Genomic DNA, 18889 nt, shown 5'->3' with positions numbered 1-18889 from the left:
AGCAGCTCCTGGGTATACAACATTAACCAGTGGCCATGAGCTGCAACGGCAGAATGAGGAGCTAGTATGTAACGTTTCTGCAAATCTAACTTCCACAAAAACACAAATATAATTGTCTTTTATTAATGACCCCTTATGCTAAGTTCTAGATGTGTACCAATGTTTATTCACAGATTGTCTCAAATGCACAGAGTGAAATTCACATGTTTGTTTTAGATTTGCATCAGTTAGCCTGGGGATCCAAAAGTAGCTCCTGGAAGCTGTTGGTGTCCAGCTCCCCTCATTTTCGAACCCTGGACCAGTTACCCTACAAAAGACTGAAATGGGGAAGCTGCCCCTTAGCTTAGCAATCAAGGGCACCATGCTATGAACAAGTTGAATCTCACTTTTGGAAGTGAACATACTAGAAAAGATTCAGTAAATTTCCTGAAAATGTAATGTCTTGGGGATGCCCTTTCCCTTCTAACACCTTTGTCCCAAACTCCCCTCTCCCTGTACCTTTCTCTCCCGCTTACCTAGTTCTCCCCTCTGGCCCTTATGCCGTGTCGGCATCGATTTCTGTCCCTCTTCTTGACCTTCTAAACTAATCCTTTTCCCCCATTCCTCCTTTTATACTCTCCCGTTCCTTCCTTCTCCCGATCTTCTGTTCCTCACACTTTCACCTTTATGCTTCAGCTCATCCCTGCCCTTGAACTTTTTGCCCCCACTCTTCGGCTAACGTGGTATGTTTGTGTCTTTACTGTAAATATTTCTCCACCGCCCCCAACCTTCGAGTCTCCTCAACCTCCACCCTTGTACTACCACCCACATTTGTACTTGCACTACTGTTAAGCCCTTGAATGTTTGTACCGTTTTGCCTTTGGGTCTTCCCAGTCATTTATATGGACGCAGGGAGGAAAGCACCACTTCAAGGGGTTACTTTGATAAATCAATCAATCAATATATATATATAAACGCACATATGGCAGGGATGCAAACAGAATTGCATCTTCCCATTTGTGCCTAAGGGAGAAAACGAATCATTTGTAATCGAACAACAATCAAGTGATAATGTACAAGAAACAAATCTAAGAACACGGGAGAGAAACTCCTCCCCCCCCCCCCACCCCTGATCCTTAACCAACCTTGCACACAACAATCGCGTCACATTCACACCCGTCATACTCCACATACACGACAGAATGCAATGTAATAACACAACAAATACAAGATTGTGAACAAATGATCAAGGTTGCAACTAATTGTAGGTGATGTATACAATTAGTTTACTTCACTGCAGTGAACCGAAGACTTTCAAAGGTCAATGTATAGGTCTCGCTGGTGGGACTAAACAACAAAATAAAGCCAAGTTCAGTCTTGGTGTAAGCACTTTGTCATAGACGCATTATAATACACCACTATGCTTGAAGGTACAGACCAAAGCAAAAACCTTGTTTTAGAAAACTAACAGTATTTCTAGGCACGTGAGACCTTATCAACACACTTACTATAGGACACCCCTATTCATGGGAAGTAAAACAGTCCGTTACTTCTAGATTACTTTACAGTAAGTCAAGGGTCTAGGGTAGTAGACCCTGTCAGTCATGCAGTGACACTTAGGAAAGGCATCGCTTAGTAAACCAACCCTGTTATCAGGATACTTTTCTGAACAGAGGGACACTGATTGAAGGAACAGTATAGACCTATACTTTTATTCAGTATAACACACAGTTCTACTAGGTGAGTAAGACCTTTTGGTGTACTACTCCATTACAGTTGTTTTTCAGATCAGTGGAACAGACTAAGGTAAGCAAGAACTTTCTTCACTAATTTAGGTTTGCACCAGGCAGACCAAGGTCAGCTACACCTACAGAACACGTTTTTAAGAATGGCACACTGCTATTCAAGTTAAGTAAAACCTAAGGGTGTAATATACTATTAGTTACTTTTTAGATCAGTGGAACACCGATTAAGATAAGCAATAACAACTTATTTTAGGATGGCACGCTCGGGAGAAGGAGTCTGCAGCAATAGATTCAGCTCACTTCAGCGTCTTTGTGGTATTGGCGCCAAGAAGAAACACATTTTGCCAGTTTGATTCTCTTCGTTTACTCAGTCCTGAACTCTGGTGTGGGGACTTTTGGTAGAGAATTCGTGCCTCTGGAGGTCCACACGGATGCCTGTAAGTTTCAGCCGGATTCGATCTTCGGAAGGCGGTGCACTCTGCTGATCCAGATACCCTGGGTATTGGAATGCTGCAGCTCAGGAAAGTCGCATCAACTCGGGGTGAATGGCCTAAAACTAAGAAGGCCCCTGAGGCTGTTTGTCCCACCAGCCCAAGGGAGGAAGTCTCCCTTGATGGGTCTTTCCCGTTGATGTGAAAACAGGGTTGGCACAGCTGCAATACTTCTTTCGCGGTCCTGGAAGGTGCTGCTGGGGTCTCTGCTCGTCTTCTGCTTCAGATTCCTTGTTCCAGTGGACGACTGTCTGTAGTCCCAAAATACTCACCTTTTATGCAGGATGCCATTCATGTTCAGTCATGGAGCTGTCAATCTCCTGCAGTGTATACTGGAGGGAAAGCCCAAACCAGATTCAGGACTGAGGGCTGGAAACAAATGCGTACAACAAGAGGGGTTTTGTCCTGACAGGGGAAGTCTAAGCTAACTACAATGTATTTTTTGCAGTAGAAGTTTAAAGACAGTATCCTATCTTTGGGTGTCACAATTTATCTAGTTGCCAAAGATAGCAGTACATGAAAAACAGTAATCATCCACATGTACAAGATCATTAGTTTATGCAAGACAAGCTTTTATTAAGTGGCTTGTCCTTATTTCTTTAAACATTTTATGAAAAACTTGTGAATCTCATACAAAACAGGGGGGGGGTTTGCACATATTTCACCCCAAATAGACAGTAAAGTGTAAAACAATAAAGATGCAAAGCATGAAACAGAAAATAAAGTCAGTTCAAACAAGCATGTGCTGTATATTGACATTAGTCCAAAATACGACAGTAGTATGAAGGCATCATGTTGCCACTAATACATTCTGTTTTTATATTATTCTGATTGTAACATAGCCAGGATAAAGGGTGACCAAAAAAATGGTATTTGATCGACGTCTCTGAAATAGATCTTAACTAAGATTCAAGGGGGATCCCTGCCCACCAATGTGGTGGGGGGGTCCCAGGACGTTTCGGCTTTGATGGATCCCAGCCTTCTTCATGGAGCCACGGAGTGGAGTTCCCTGTAAGAGATTTTAAGGGGAGCTCGAGTTACTAAAGTGCATTTGTAAGGTGCACCATAGTTAAAGGGCATGTACATACATATGTTACTGTCACAAGGATACAAGACCCTTTAATGAAAACTAAAGAGAAAGTGTCTAGTTACATTTGTGAAGGTGAACAGGGATTGGCCCTACACCGGCCTGGGTGCTGGATAAATATCAGAGATAAGTGGAAGTAAAAATAAAAATACAATACAATACAATAAAATCCTCCTCTATAAGTGACATGGGCATGTGCCTCAATACACTAGACGGAGGAGAAACTCAGCGTTTGGTTGCTATGGTACAGCCTAAGACAGTAGTAATAATAAAAAAGTTGTTAAACCCAACTATCCTACTCCATTGGACCAATGATATAAACATGGAGTAAGAAAGTTTGAAATACCTTTAGGTATTGCTGCAAACCCACCCCAATATGGTGGTTTGTTACTGCTATACGCCTAATAGCTGTAAAATGGCGTGCTGCGGAGGTCCCGAATGTTGGATCCAAAAGGATCTGCAAACGTCTGCCTAGACAGTGGGACAGAAAGACAGAGAAGTCGAAAAAATGTCAAACAATGCCTGGTTTATGGCAGGATGAAGCCTAAGGAGCCAGATAAAACTGGACCACCATGTCTGGCTCACCGTGTATCCATTTACCTTTTGTTCGGATGTGTAGGAGAATCCGGCGCTCCGTCTGACCTCTGTAGTCACAGACTGGAGCTGTGCTTCATTGCGCTGCACTGAGCATGCGTCTAAATGCAGGTACTGCTTTTACACGCATGCTCAGCAGCGCAACCTGGGTCCGACGTCATTGAATTACGAAGTCCCCGAGGGTCGGGAGGAAAACTGACGGGGGAACCCGTACAAGCCGAACGGCTTCCCCTGGAAGGTGTGTATGCTCGGAGAAGCAGTGCCAAGCCGGCGCATGCGCTCCGAGAGGCCAGCGTCCTAGTTGCTGGGCAACAGCTTAGTTATGCTAAATGGGAGCTGTCACGGAACTCGGAGGCTGGGTACAACATTAGTTACTGTGCCTAATGTCAGTGAACTAGATGGGGAGGACTAATGGGTATATGACCCGGTAATCAAAGGGGACACACGGCTGCCTGCCCAATTACAAAACGTGATCGACATATCCCCTTGGTGAGTGGGAAACTAGATGTCAAAACAGCGAGGTGGGTGAATAATCGAAACAGGGAGATCATTGAAAGTGGCTCTGTGGTTGTACTTCATTAAGGCCGTTTGTGATGGCCTGAAGTTTATACATCCACCAGGATTCTTTAAAGTTCAAAGAGTTGCTGAGGTTGCTGGTGTTATGTATTTTGTCTGCCACCCACCATACAAAACTGTCCGGATTGTGATGGTATTCAAGAAAATGTGGTACCAGTGGTGCCGTAATAGTTTTGCACCGAATGCGGGATCGATGTTCTCCAATTCTTTTATGTACTGGTCTCGATGTCTGACCCACATATCTCAGTCCACAGGGACATTCAATTATGTAAATCACATTGCTGGATTTACAATTAGAAAAATGTCTTAATTTCCATTCCTTGGTGCCTATGTTGAAAGAAGTTATCTTTTTGGTCTGTTTACAAGCAGAGCAGTTCCAACACGGATGGTGGCCATTGATTTCCCTCAGGTTCCACAAGGAGGATCTGGAGCTGTTTTTACTCATCCTTGCATGGGTGAGCATATCTTTGAGGTTTTTCGATCTCTTTAAAGCCATTCTGGGTATCGGTTCTTCCGGCAAACTAAGTTGAATCAGAGGCCAAAAGTTTTTTATAAGGCTTTTGAGTTTGGTAGTGTTGGGACCAAATGTGGTGACACAGGCCATAATGTTATCGTCCTGGGCGCTGTGAATTTTGGGTACAAGTAAAGCTTCACGAGGCGTAAATCTGGCTCTCTTCATTGTGTCTCTGAGCAATTTTCTGGGGTATCCCCTGGCTTTCAACTTTGTTTCTAGGGCAAAGGCATTAGTTTTGAATTCTGCAACATCTGTGCAGTTTCTTCGCACCCGTAAAAACTGTCCATAAGGCAGCCAGCCTCCCAGTTTGAACTGGTTTCAGTTAGGCATACCTAGAAAGGACAGTGAATTTCGCCCTCCTTCCTCACTTCCTGCCTTTCCAGACAGGCTGAAGCCCGCCAAAGGCAAAATTCACAAAAGACTAAAATCTATTCTAAAGGATGGAGTAGAAGCGCTGAAAAAACGGACAAATGCAAAATGGTGAAAAAAGAAGAATGGGTCCATTTTGAGAAAATGTCACCCATGGGCACAGTACTGCAGCTGAGAAATCAGCCTGCTAATAACCTGCACAAAAGGTAGTAGAAAGTAATCACTGCCACAAACCATTTAAGTTAGTTAGTGTAACAAAGTTACATGAGAAGTGGGATACGGAGTTACTATGTAACCCCCCCAGCAACCTACATAAATTGGTGTGTGCTGGACCCACAGGTAAGTAAGATATTTTTTATCTTACTATTCTTGGGAACTGTACTTCTCACAAGAAACAGTATTTAAACAGTAAGAGAAGTCCAAAGGACCTTTCAATGAAGCTACGCATAGTGTGCTGGGTGTGTTGGAGAAAAAAGGCAGATGCCTGTATTAAACATATGGAGTTTACCAGACTCCATAAAACAGTAAAAATAACAATCACAGTTTGAGAAAAAGAATGAGTAGGCAGTAAAACGTTCCACTCACTTAGATTAAAATAAAAAAAAGTAAGTCCAGAGTCCATCAAAAGTGCTCAGGTTAAAGGGATTGGCACAGAAACGGAACATTCTCTCTAGCACGCTTCTGTGAATTACTGATGCTGAATTCACCTCCTGCGAGTAGAAATGACTAAAGGTCATGAAAGTAGTTACGCTGCCACCAGAATGGCTGGTGGCTTCTGCCTGGACGGACACCATTGTGGTTTGCTGATCTCTAGAAACTGGTGGTGAAGCATATACTGGTGGCTACCTAGAGGGTATTTAATGTCCATTTTTGGGTTTGGTTTTTAGCTTGGGGATTGAAGAGTGTCTCTCTATAGGGGCACAGTTTAAGGACTGACTAGGAAGATGACCGACATGTAGTCTAAATTGTTCTGTGTGTGCATGATTACTTTTCCACATTCTGATCTATCAGATTGATTTTGAAATGCATGGCCATTTTACAAAAAGTACACCAACTTGTATAGGGATATGTAGACCACCATTTTTAAACCCCCTTAAATTGTACTCCCAGTATTGCACACTTAATTATTTGAAGAAGGCACAACTGTTACTTTTTTAAATATGTTTGTTCTACTTTAATATATATTCTACTTTTGGATTTCTCTCCTTCACCCCAGCGTTTTATGGATGTCAGTGCAAATTTGAGAGACTTGTACGACGATAAGGACTGGTATGTTTAAGGCACTTATGTGCTGCTTTTTAAAAAAAATGTTATCATGTACTTATGTTGTCACGATTTCAATTGTCAGCACATGCTTTTGAAACTTTGGGCGTGATTCTCAAATTTTTGCTCTGAAGCATCAGAAAATGCCTGTGAACATCTCGGCTTTCCACCAGCAACCACGTGCCGGTTTCACGAAGCGTAATGTTTGGGCAGGTCTTCAAATTGCTCCAGGCATCTCCATACTTGCTCTGGTTTTAGGCTTTGTGAACCTGGTGCAAGGTAGCAGGTGCACATTTGATAGTCTCTTGCGTTTCTACTCCTTTTGCCCCAGTGCAAATCATTGTAACTAGGACCCACTCATTTTAACTACCGGTTTTTATTTGCTTACTCTAATTCCCAAGCACTATGATGTTTACATGCATGCATGTATGTATTTAATGGTTGTGGGTTTCATTTTAAGGGCTGTTGTGTGATGCACGAGGCCATCGCAATTTAAGGGCAAAATAGGCTGATCAGGGGCAGGTGATGGCAAAAAAGCAGGTGTGTATGTGGAATCACAGACTGGTGCACGTGATATGATATGGCTTTTATAATGCACCTGTACACAAGTGGTTCTAGGCGTAACAAGACAAGGAGGGGAAACCGAAGGGAGGACAAAAAAACGATCTTACTAGGCCTTGTCATTCAGATCGCGCAAGTGCGGACAAGAGGGATCGGGGAGAAGTGCCAGCGGGGAGGGGACGGGGGAAGTGCAGTTAACTCACAAGTGGAGCCAGCTGGTGGCTCATAAGTGCAAAGAGAAGTGACTGTAGAGTTGCAGATACAGACCCTTAAGTGCTGGGGAGCCCGGAGGCAGTGCAAGGGCAACTGGACATGCAGGAGACTGGGCCCAAGGCCAGAGGGTGACCAGTGCATGGAGCAGTCAGGTGTCTCAGCAGGGGAGAGGAAGAGAGAAAGCAGAAGCAAAAAGGAAGGCCTTGAGTTGCTTCTGGAACCAGAGGTGGTTCTGCTCAAGTTTGAGAGAGGCACAGAGACTGTTCCAGAGAGAGGCTCCAGCCGAGGAGATGGATCTGCCCCCAACTCTCTGCTTGGAGAAACATCTGACCCTCTGAGTTGGAGGTGGGTGAGTGGAGAGCTCGAGAAGGAACATATTTTGGAAGCAAAAGTTGGAGGTAGAGCAGTCCCAGACCCAGAAAGCCTTACAGACGATGCAGAGGGTCTTGACCTTGATCCTTGCAGCTATGGGTAGCCAGTGAAGAGATTTCAGAGCTGGAGAGATGCCATCCCTGGGCTTGAGGCCAAGGCCAATTCTTGCAGTCCTGTTCTGGATATGTTGTAAAGGTTGAAGAGTAGAGGCAGGAAGATTTTGAAAGAGGCGATTGTAGTAATCCAGCCTAGAGAGGACTAGGGTTCTGGGGAAAAGTGAGAAAAGGAAGAATACCTGTGAGGACGTGCAGCTGATATTTTTGACTTCCTAGAGACGTCAGATGTGAGGAGAGAAGGAGACAGAGTCGAAGATGACACCAAGGGTCTTAGCCTCCCAGGAAGGAGCTGGAAGATGGCCCAAATGGGTGGCTAGAGAAAAAAAAAAGGGGAGCGCATGTCACAATGAGGAGGATCTCTGTCTTACTGGCAGTAAGGCAGGGATCATTAGCCACACCATTGCCGAATTGGGGCCAGGCAGTCTGGTTTGAGAGAAGCAAGAGTGGCTGACGGGAGCTTGAAAGGCTCCGCATAACTTTAAAAATTGGAGCAGAAAGTAGTGATGTGATGGGAAAGAGGTGCCAGGTAGTGGTTGAAGAGCTAGAGAGAGGTTAGACCACTGCAACACCACAAGTAGAGGGCGAGGATAGAAAAGAGGAAAGACCCCAGAAGGACCTGAGAGGGTAATCTGTGAGAAAGGATGTCCGCCAGGCCAGGGCGTGATCAGTAATCCCAAGGTTGTCGTGGATGAGATTGAGCAGGATGGCATGGTTGACTGTGTCAAAAGTAGACGATGGATCGAGGAAAATGGGGACAGAAGGGAGATTGGAGTAAAGATTGGAGAGCATGTCTTCACAGGTGTTCAGGAGAGCAGTTTATGTGCTTTTCTGGCAGATCTGAAGCCAGACTGGTGTGAATGTAGGCAACCAACGGATTTAGTATGTAGATTAAGCTGGGAATTGGGCAGTTTTTCCAAGAGTTTGCTTCTTTAGAAGGGGGTGCACAAGGGAGTGCTTAATGGGGGGGATGAAAGTTCCAGTCGCAAAGGAGTGATTGCAGAAATCAGCAAAGGCTGGAGTAAGGGTGTCGACGTGGCCCTTAATGGTAATGGATGAGCAGGGGAGAACCTGCTTTTGATGACTTTCATACATCAGGCTCGTCCAGACTCGTCTAGAAACATTGTCTGGTGTGAACAGGGTGGGAGAGGGGGTGGGGGGGGGGCGAGGTGGAGGAGGAGGAGGAATTAAGCAGTTCAAATTAAATTGCATGCTGTGTAAAAGTAGTAGCCATTAGCAAATAACTTATGCAAGCGTGTCCCTCATCCCCCCCCCAACCATATAGTTAAACCCAATGTATCTTAAAAGCCTCTTTCTGCTGATTTCCGATGCCTACACCTCTGATCTACATGCTGCATTTAAGCGTGCAATATTTTTGTTATGCCTAATGCCGTTTCTGAAAAAGCTTTTGATTCAAGATTCGCTTGAATTTAATGTTGCCTCCCACGCCCCACCTCCTATTCACTCACAGACGACATAATAAACCACAATCTGTCATTTTGTAGACTTTAGGACTCGAAACAAAACTTTATTGGCAGAACGCTGTAGTAAATTAATGGATTTGATGCAGCAATCGAAGGGCCCCTATTTTTAGGGCTGTAGTGTAAGAAAGCTATGCTCCAACCGTGTGTAATGGTTGAAACGACTGCATGCGCCTTTCATTTAGTTATGCCTGTAAGATTGGGGCACTGTTTTGCCATAACCAGGGTTTTAAACGCGTACCACGTGCAGAGATTTGGTGTTTATCATGAAAATGTATGTAGTTTATTTTTATCTATATTTCACATGACCATTTGGAATAATAGCCCTTTACCAACTTAACTACTTTTTTCTCTCTCAAACTGCAGTTTAAGAAAAGAGGAACTGAGTGCCATTTCTAGTCCAAATGAATTTTCTGAATTCTACAACAGACTTAAACTGATCAAAGATTTCCACCGGAAACACCCTAATGAGGCAAGTTCACGTGTCTTAATGAGTAATTTTATTTTTCGTGGCAAACTCTGGTATACTATTGAGAATAGTAGTTCAATTTACCAATTTATTTGTGGACACGAAAATTTACTGGTTTAAATACAAACACTGGGCACATAATGGTGGTGAAGCTTGCTTTTTGCTCCCTGTTGAATAAGACACTGGTTCACTTATGATCTGCATGTAAAAATATCTTGAATGTATACATGAAATGTCTACGCTAAAGTTAAGTTGATTTTAATGTACGTATATAATTGTGCCCCATTTTCTCCACCCACCCTACGTGGTTTTACCACAGATAGTCTCACTGTGAAATGTAAACATATTTTCTCACCATTTATTTTCGTATAAACCACCTAACTGTGCATTCCCTCACCCATCCCCAAACTGCCTGCCACAACTTATTCACATAAATGCCATCAACATTCACTGACACGTGATACTGAATAACCTTTAACAAATCAGCTATCAATTATTCCATCAACCATTAAGCACAACATGGATTTCTCATAATCTCTTGCTCTGCCCGCCCCGCCCTCCTCACCGCATTGACGTTTGTCCCTGAGATCTTGCTGCTTAAGTCATCCACGTCTGCATTGCGTTGATTAAATCCATTTGTTTCATGGTGAACTTCCTTTAATGTTCTGCTTTTCTTTTGTTCTGGTTTTTTAATGTCATTTGATGTACCATAGTTTTCCGTGTATGATTATTATTTTTTTTTTTCCTTTCTCTGGTAGTTTAGAAGGCAGTCTGTGAACCACACACACCCACATCCATGCACTTACACCACTGACTTGTAGCTGTAAGCGTTCCTTCCTCCTCTTGGTTTATATTTTGAACACCACTGATTTCTTCCCTTGTACACTAGCGATTCTTAGAGTGCTTATGAGTGAATCGGGCAGTTTGTACATGAATTAACATCGATCTTGAATGCAAAGGCAAGATTGACGTCCGTTTGTTAAAGGTTAATGCCAACAGATTTGGTCTATGAATGTCTGCCTTTGAAAGTTGAATATGTCACTAAAATAATGTTCAAAGTACACCGTATTTGGCAATGTGCTTTATGGCAACTTTTTTTTTTCCTTCGGTTTCGCACATTTTCATTCTGTTTTGTACCTTGAGATCTGCTCCATCAGTGGTCCATGGAACATATGTTCCATAAGGCGCACACATGTGGCACAGAAGATATGGTTTACGATGTGTAGTTCAAATCAAAATTTCACTTTTTCTTGTTCGTTCTTTTTTTTTTTTAAATGAAGATCTGTGTCCCGATGTCTGTGGAGTTTGAAGAGCTATTGAAGTCGCGGGACAACCCCAGTGAGGAGGCTCTAAGTACGACCTTTACATTTTATAAGAACTGCTCATCATTTGTGGTCTGTGTGGATTGTGCCTACATTGTGGTTCTTTGTGCAGAACGAAACCTCTGATGCATTCATTACTTCGACTCAAATATCACATTGATATTAGAATGTGGGCAGGGGCGTGGTAGGTAGATTTTTCCTTTTCTAAGTCCTCCAGCACTTTTTGCTAGACTTCTGGTTATCTGTCTCCTGAGTAAGTGGGAATCTTTGCCCTCATTCATTCGTTTACTCTGTCGATGGGAACTTTTTATATCTCCTTTGATTATTTTTCCTTGGAGTCAGGTTTGCCTCCAGTGTCTATGGCATGTGTAATTTTGTAATTTACGTTTGCAACGCACAGCACCTTTTGTGCAGCGTTCCTGTGAGCCCATTGGGCTTCCCTTTTTTTTTTCTTTTTTTTTTTGTTCTTCCCTTTATTTTCTTTGTGTGAACACATATTGCCAAGGGTAGAGGGATACTTGTTTATTCTTTCTATATTTCATCTTGTGAGATCAGCACACATCCCCTTATATGGAGTGCTGAAGGGTTACTATGTAGCCCCTTTCTCACTGCTCCTGTAACAGTTCTGTTGCAGTGATGGGTATACCTGTATGGCTGGTGGTAGTGGACGTTTTCAAACGCCTTTTGTACAGTTTCTACCCACAGGCTGTCTTCACAGCCCCGGGAATGCACAGAAGGGTCAGCGTTGACCCAAAATGGTGGCTGTATACTTTTTTTCTTTTTCGCCATTTCTTGTGTGCTTGTCCTTTCTTGGTCCTTCTGCTGTGCTGGGTGGGGAGGTCCTGGTTTGAGTTTTGTCTTCGGCGGGAATCCTTTCTGAATTCCACCAAGGCTCCAGAGTGTCTGTGAAGACCGGAAACTAGGAGGCGACAGAAACTATGCAGGTTTGTCTTCTGGCCTGCCTTGTTGGGTAGGATTTTGATGGTAATGATGCATCTTCCTGACCTGTGTCACCCCAGAACATTTTGCTTTTACTGGTGAATTTTTATTCCTTATACCTCTGTCAGTGGGAACCTTTTCCCACACTCACAGAATCTTTTACTCCTTTTTTAACATTTAAAAAAAAAAAAGTTTTATGGGTCATGTTAGGAAAAGTTTGTATGCAGTACCCTCTGGGAACACTACAAACAACTCTGGCCACAGGTCTAGACAAAACAACCTTTGGTATAGGAGATTAACAACTAGTGGGTTTGATACAAGTTACTGTGCGCTAGTGTCCATCCAGTGATTAGAAAAGGGGTACAAATAGTATTCCGCCAGCGAGGAACCCCAAAACAAAGAACCCACCCACTGGGGTTCGTATTATGTGAATCTGGTCAAATGTGAGTTTTGAGATACAACTCGCACTTTGTCCATCTGATATTATAGGTGTTTAGAATCTGATGTATTGTGTATCCAAAAAACGAGATAGTTGGTTGTTTTTTATGTTCCAAAGAAAAGAGCAATGGCGATGAAAAGCCTTCTTAGCTTCATATGAGTATGTTTTGTTTATTTCTTGTCTAAAGACAGCCGACGCGTGTTTTGACCAGCTTGGTCGTTCTCAAAGCCAATTTCTTAGATGAGAACTTCTTGAATCTAAAGGACAAAGTTCGTCCCAAGTTCCAATATAAAGTCTATATCTTCCACTGAATGATTCAAAAATAGTTAGCAAATATCTGTGAAAATCAGATATTATAATTTGCCATAATCCACTTGATCTGAGATCCTGTGGATCCAAAACAGCTTGTATGAAAACTATGTTCTTGTAACCCGAAACCGGCTAAATCAAACTTAGCAATTCAAATAGAACCTTTTAAAGTAGACAAACTGACAATCCAAAGAGACGTAGATAAACGTGTAGTCACTGGGATAAATCCCTCACGGCTATAAGAAAGGCCTAATGGCGTGAGTCAATGTTCCAGTGACTACACGTTTACTGCGTCTCTTTGAATTGTCAGTTTGTCTACTTTAAAAGGTTCTATTTGAATTGCTAAGATTGATTTAGCCGGTTTTGGGGAAATGGGAGCTGTTTACTCAAGGTTTCTTGCATAAACAATTATTAATTTATCAGTCAGTTATAACGCCTTCTTTACAAGGGAACAATAGAATAATAACACACAAATGCACTTCAATAGTGTACACTCCAGTATCTAAATCATTAAGGACCTTTTTGAATTGATCCACAGACACCACCTACACCCACAGGTGGCTTCAGTAACAAGGATGCTGGGGACATTAATATCTTACGGTTGGCATTTAGAATACTTTTAGAAGTTGGTAAAAGGCAAAGGTTATTAGAACACCAAGAGAACACAAATATTCCTAAGCAGCTAAGATTTTCCTAGAAGAGTCATTCAGTTCAATAGGCTAAGCCAAAGTCAATGGGCAAACGTCTTGGATAGGATGAAGCACTTCAGGTAAGTAAATGGAAAAGTCTTGGCACAGGTTCTTATGAGTCTTTGATGAAGAATTAAATGTAGGGCCACAAGCTGATTAGACTTGTGAGTTGTAGAAGTTTCAAGCACTTTTACAGTAAGAGGTAAGTTCTTAGACTTGTTGTACAGTACCTCAGTAAAGAACAAAAAATGCAGCTGATGACTTCTGTTCCTGTGCAGATCTCACTGTTCCTGGGCCTCAGTCGTGGGGACAAGAGGGAGGATGTCGGGGGACTCCTGCACTGCACAGGATAGTCGTCGGAGCAAACAAAATGGCGTCACTTCAGCTCAAGTAGCTGTGGCTTCCGAACACAAACTGGTGTCCTTCTCCCTGGTTAAACTTAACCAGCTCCGAGAATGGTATCCAGGCATTTGCTGAGTTGATTGGTCCCACCAACTCAAAGGATGAAGCTGCCCTTGAAGGAGCTTCTCTGTCGATTGGCGATCTGGCAATTTGGGGTTGCAGCAGGGCTTCGCCGGGCAAACCAACGGTCCAGTGGTTGCAGCAGCCGTCCTCTTCCAGCTCATGTTTGGGTCTTTCGTTCCAGTGGTCGACTCTAACTTCTCGTCTTGGAGACTACTTTTAAACAGTTTTCTCCCATTCATTCCAGCCTAGCTGCCACTCACCCAGCAAGGTGGCTGTACTTGCCGGAAAGTCAGCCAGCCAATCACGCCAGAGTACATTTGGGTCTCCTAGGAGACAAAGCACAGGCAGTTTCGGGCACCTCCCTCACTTCCTGACCACCCCAGACACTCAGACGCCATGGGCGGACTTCAGTCCTGAAGCCTGCCAAAGGCTCAAGAACAAAGGGCCCAAACCTGGTTTGGCGCGCAGAGTTAAACACCAGAAGGACCTTTCTACAAAAATGGTGAAAAAAGATGACGAGAGTCCGTTTTTACAGAGGGGCCTTGGGTGCCATATTGAAAAACATGGCGTCCCGATTTTTAGCTACCGGTGTTCACGGTTGGGAAAAATCATGGTAGTTCGTTATAAAACCACTGCCACCAGCCATTTCAATAGGAAAGGGTAGCCGTTGACCGCTACAAGAGTGTTTAGACATAGGGGATACTAAGTAACCCCTCCAGCACTCTATAGGAAGATGGTGTGGGCTGGGTCTATAAATTTAAAAAGACTAGTAAAATCAATTTAACTTTACATTCTCTGGGGAACAGTAGTTCATCACAGAGAAGTTTAGTTTATTCATTTGTAATGCGCACCAAACCAGAGGGTATGAGGGCGCAGGAGCAACAAGGCAATTCATGACTTAGTTACATGTTACAGTGCATTACAGTAATTACAGTAGTTCAGATCAAGGATAGATACAGCAGTCACGATACAGACAAAGGTTTGCAGATTTACAAGTATACATATTTACAAAGTGGGTGATGGGGCTAGGTAGGCAACATGCAGGTATTTGAACCTTGGGAAGTCCCAAGGACATCCCTGTGCCACTGCACTAAAGGCGCTGTGTGACACAACAATAAAAAGATGATGCCTATGGAGTTGTCTAAAACTCCATAACCAAAGAACACAAGAGTAAAACGCACATCAAAATACATGAATGGGGGGGGAGGGGGAAAGGCAAAGTTGCTGGGGGTCTCTAAGGTGAAGGGAATAAGCACATTTCTGCGAATTCTCCTAACCGCTTCACTTAGCTATTTCTTTTAGAAAATTAATGTCTAAGTTTCCCAACTGGGTCTTGCTTCCCCAAGACTTGCAGTTAACCTGTCCAGAATAAGCCTGCCTTAGGATTTACGTACCTAGAATAACTTTGAGTCATTCAGAGTCCTTCATGAAGTGTAACACTGGGTTTTGATTTCCCTGGTCTGTTTTATTTTAAAACTTTATTTTTAAGTATTTTCCTTATACAACAGAACGAAAAAAAAACAAGCCATACACCAACAGGGTGCTCATTAAACTATGTCCCTCATACCCCACCCTCCCCAGTCGCCCTCCCCACGTGACTCTCGTTTGTTGTGCAGATGCCAAGTTGACTTTTAGTTCGATGCCTTCACTCCTGAATATTCTTCTCTTGAGGACCGTTCATGCCGGTCTGTCCCAATTGTGAATTCGTGGTTTCTGAGTCTGATGATTCTATACTGTTTAACAGGTATGACACGTATGGACCCCATATATCTGGGGGGCGCGCATGTAGTGGAAGTGTTCTGATGAATTCTGTGTCCATGTCTTGGCAATATATGATGTCTTTTTCCCAGTCCTCGATCTTGGGGAGCGGGCCTTTGCCCCATGTCATTGCTACTCTTCTCCGGGCCAGAACCATGAGGAGTGCTGTCAATCTATGTGATGTCGGTTGCATGTGTCTGGTGAGACCCAGGAGGGCGCCTAGGGGGAGCGGGGTTATCTGTTCTCCCACTATTTTGGAGGTTTTCTGAATGACGGCGGACCAGAAGCGGTACACACCTGGGCAGCTCCACGCCAGATGAAAGAAATCTGCGTTATCGGATGAACATCTTTCGCACAGGGCCGAGTTTTCTGGGTGGTGGGTCTTTTTTTTTGGCTGGTGTATAATACGTTTGGTAAATAAAATTAAAGTGGATCAATTTGTATCTCGTATTTATCGCGATTTTTTGGGTTTGTCGGAGGATGTATGTCCAGTCCTCCGTGGGTATTGGCTCCATGATGGCTGTTTCCCACTTCTTTTGGCCCCGGGGGCTGGGCCTTCGAGTGTCTTGTGTAAGGGATCTGTACAATGGTGATACTAGTTTACCTTCACCCTGAGCTTGGATCGCCCTGTGTAGCAGGGTCCAAGTGGGAGGCTGCTGAGGGAACGTGGGGAATACCCCTTGTAGGGTGTGACGTAGTCTAAAATAGAGGAATACATCTAGGGAGGAGTTAGCTCCTCTGTCTTTGGCCGTTTGTAAGGTTAGAAAGGTGCCCTCAGGGAACAGATCGCCCAGTGATTTAAGGTTCAGTTTGTCTGCCCATATAAGAAACACTTTCATTAGTGAGGGGTATTCCGGGGATGAATTTAACGGGAAGCAGGGGGGAATACCGTATGGCTATGCCATATTCCTTGGCCATCTTTTTCCATATAGCATATGTGGATAGGACTGTGTTTAGTGTCTTGTGTGGGACGGGGAGATTACTAATAATGACTGCGCTTAGCAGGTCTGGGGACGCTAGAGCTCTTTCCACTTGCACATGTGGACGGATGTAGTGCGCTGAGTACCAATGACTCAGAAATTGTGCCTGAGCTGCCCAGTAGTATTTTTCAATGTCTGGGATAGCGAGGCCTCCTTTCGCTGTTGGCAGTGTTAGGGTGTTGTAGGCCACTCGTGCCGGTTTCCCGGCCCAGAGTAGTTCTAAGATCAAGCTCTTGACTTTTTGAAGGTAGGATTTGGGTACCAGTAGTGGGATGTTCGTGAAGAGGTAGAGCAATTTGGGAAGGATGACCATTTTCGTCAGGGAGGTTCTGCCCCAGAACGTCAGCGGAAGGGACTTCCATCTCTGGACACGTTCCTGTATGGAATGTAACACTGTTTGATAGTTATCTCGAAATACCTCGTGGTGATTGCGGGACATGTAGATGCCGAGGTAACGCACCTTGGACCTTTCCCATTTGAACCCATGGTCATCCCTGAATTCTATCGTGTGAGAGGTTAAAGGGAACACTACTGATTGAGTGATTTGTTTTAAGGCCTGACATTCCCCCGAATTTTATCACTTCCCTTATTACCGGATTCAGATTGTCTTGGGGATCGCTGACGAATAGCATGACATCGTCGGCATAGAGAGAAACTATCAGTTTATGGGGCCCTAGTTTCAAACCGCGGTGACGATGTTCGGCCCGTAGCCTCGACGCCAAGGGCTCCGTTACCAGGGCGAAGATGAGGGCCGAAAGCGGGCAGCCCTGTCTTGTTCTGCGCTCCAGTACGATGCCCGGGGATCTGGTACTGCCGACTGTGATGTATGAGCGTGGTTTGTTGTATAATAGTGAGACTAGTTTCAGGAAGAAGTTGCCTAGGCCCATCTGTCTGAGTGTTGCGAACATAAAGGGCCACTCGACCGAATCAAACGCTTTTTCCGTGTCTAAGAGAACTGCAATTGCCTGTTGTGACGGGTCGAGGGCCTCAATAACGCCGAACAGTCTCCTGATACCATAGGTCGTGCTACGACCTGGGATGAAGCCGGCCTGGTCTCCGAGCACCAGGGCCGGCATCAGAGGGAGTAATCTCGTTGCTAAAATCTTTGCTAGAATTTTATTGACCAGATTTATTAAAGAAATCGGCCTGTATGAGGCGCAGTCACCATCACGTTGGCTTCGCACATCGTGGGTGGGAGTGAACCTCTTTCTATGGACTCCTCGAAGACCTGGCCCAGAAGGGGGGCCACTATCGAAGCGTGTGCCTTGTAAAATTCTCCGGTCAGTCCATCTGGACCCGGAGCTTTCGTGTTTGGGAGGGCTTTTATTGCTTCCTGGATTTCTTCCACTGAGATCGGTGCGTTCAGGGGTTCTCGTAGTTCTGCGCTGACCCAATAAAGTTCAGTGTCATTAAGGAACTCTTGTATTGCTCCTGGATCTGCGGCACCCTTTGAGCTGTACAGGATGCGGTAGTAATCATAAAATGTCTCGCAGATCTTTTCTTCGGTGTATACCAATTGGCCTTGTGTATTCATTATACGTTCGATGCGGGTGGAGTTTTGTCAATCGAGAGGAGGCGAGCTAGCAGGGCTCCAGGCTTCTGCCCCTCTCCATATTGTCTGATCTGGTGCCTGCGGCCCAGGAATTTTAGTTCTCTCTCAGCTTTTTCTCTGAAGTTTTTAAGTTCTATTTTTATCTTGGCTTGGAGTTGTGGGTCAGGGGAGACGGAGGATTTGAGCTCTAGGTCTTTCAATCGGTGCTCACTATCCGTGAGTTCTCTGCGGATTTGCTTTAACATGCTGTTTTCTTTCGCCAAGCATATTCCCCTCACATAGCATTTGAGTGTTTCCCACACTGTACTAGCTGAGTCGACTGAGTTTTTGTTCGTGTCGATGAAGGAGATTACTTCCTGGTTTAGTTCTGCCGCGAAGGTGGTGTCGGTTAATGAGCCTGGTTTAAATCTCCAGTGAAGACCAGGGATTGTGGAGCCTGCTAGGGTGGTTTCAAGTACGACCATGGAGTGGTCTGACAAGTATGTTGGCATGATTTGACTTTTCCCCCATTCAAACGGGCTGCGGACAGAGGCTAGGATATAGTCGATTCGTGAGCTGGAGTGGTGAACTGCCGAGTAGAAAGTGTATTCTCTGGTGCTCTGATTGTGC

At 44.2% G+C, this 18889-nt stretch overlaps 1 protein-coding gene across 1 annotated transcript in view; it reads left to right on the top strand.

The window, feature by feature from the left end:
- SF3A3 (splicing factor 3a subunit 3) overlaps positions 1-18889 on the top strand; it is a 373604-nt gene that overhangs the window by 37684 nt on the left and 317031 nt on the right. The window contains exons 3-5 of the mRNA XM_069622664.1: positions 6572-6624; positions 9725-9830; positions 11108-11180. Of these exons, the coding sequence (XP_069478765.1) occupies positions 6572-6624; positions 9725-9830; positions 11108-11180 (232 nt within the window). The remainder of the gene's footprint in view (positions 1-6571; positions 6625-9724; positions 9831-11107; positions 11181-18889) is intronic.

Source organism: Ambystoma mexicanum, chromosome 11 (assembly GCF_040938575.1).
Source record: "Ambystoma mexicanum isolate Mex_15411 chromosome 11, UKY_AmexF1_1, whole genome shotgun sequence".
Classification (NCBI taxonomy): domain Eukaryota; kingdom Metazoa; phylum Chordata; class Amphibia; order Caudata; family Ambystomatidae; genus Ambystoma; species Ambystoma mexicanum.
This window is presented reverse-complemented; position numbering and strand designations above follow the sequence as displayed.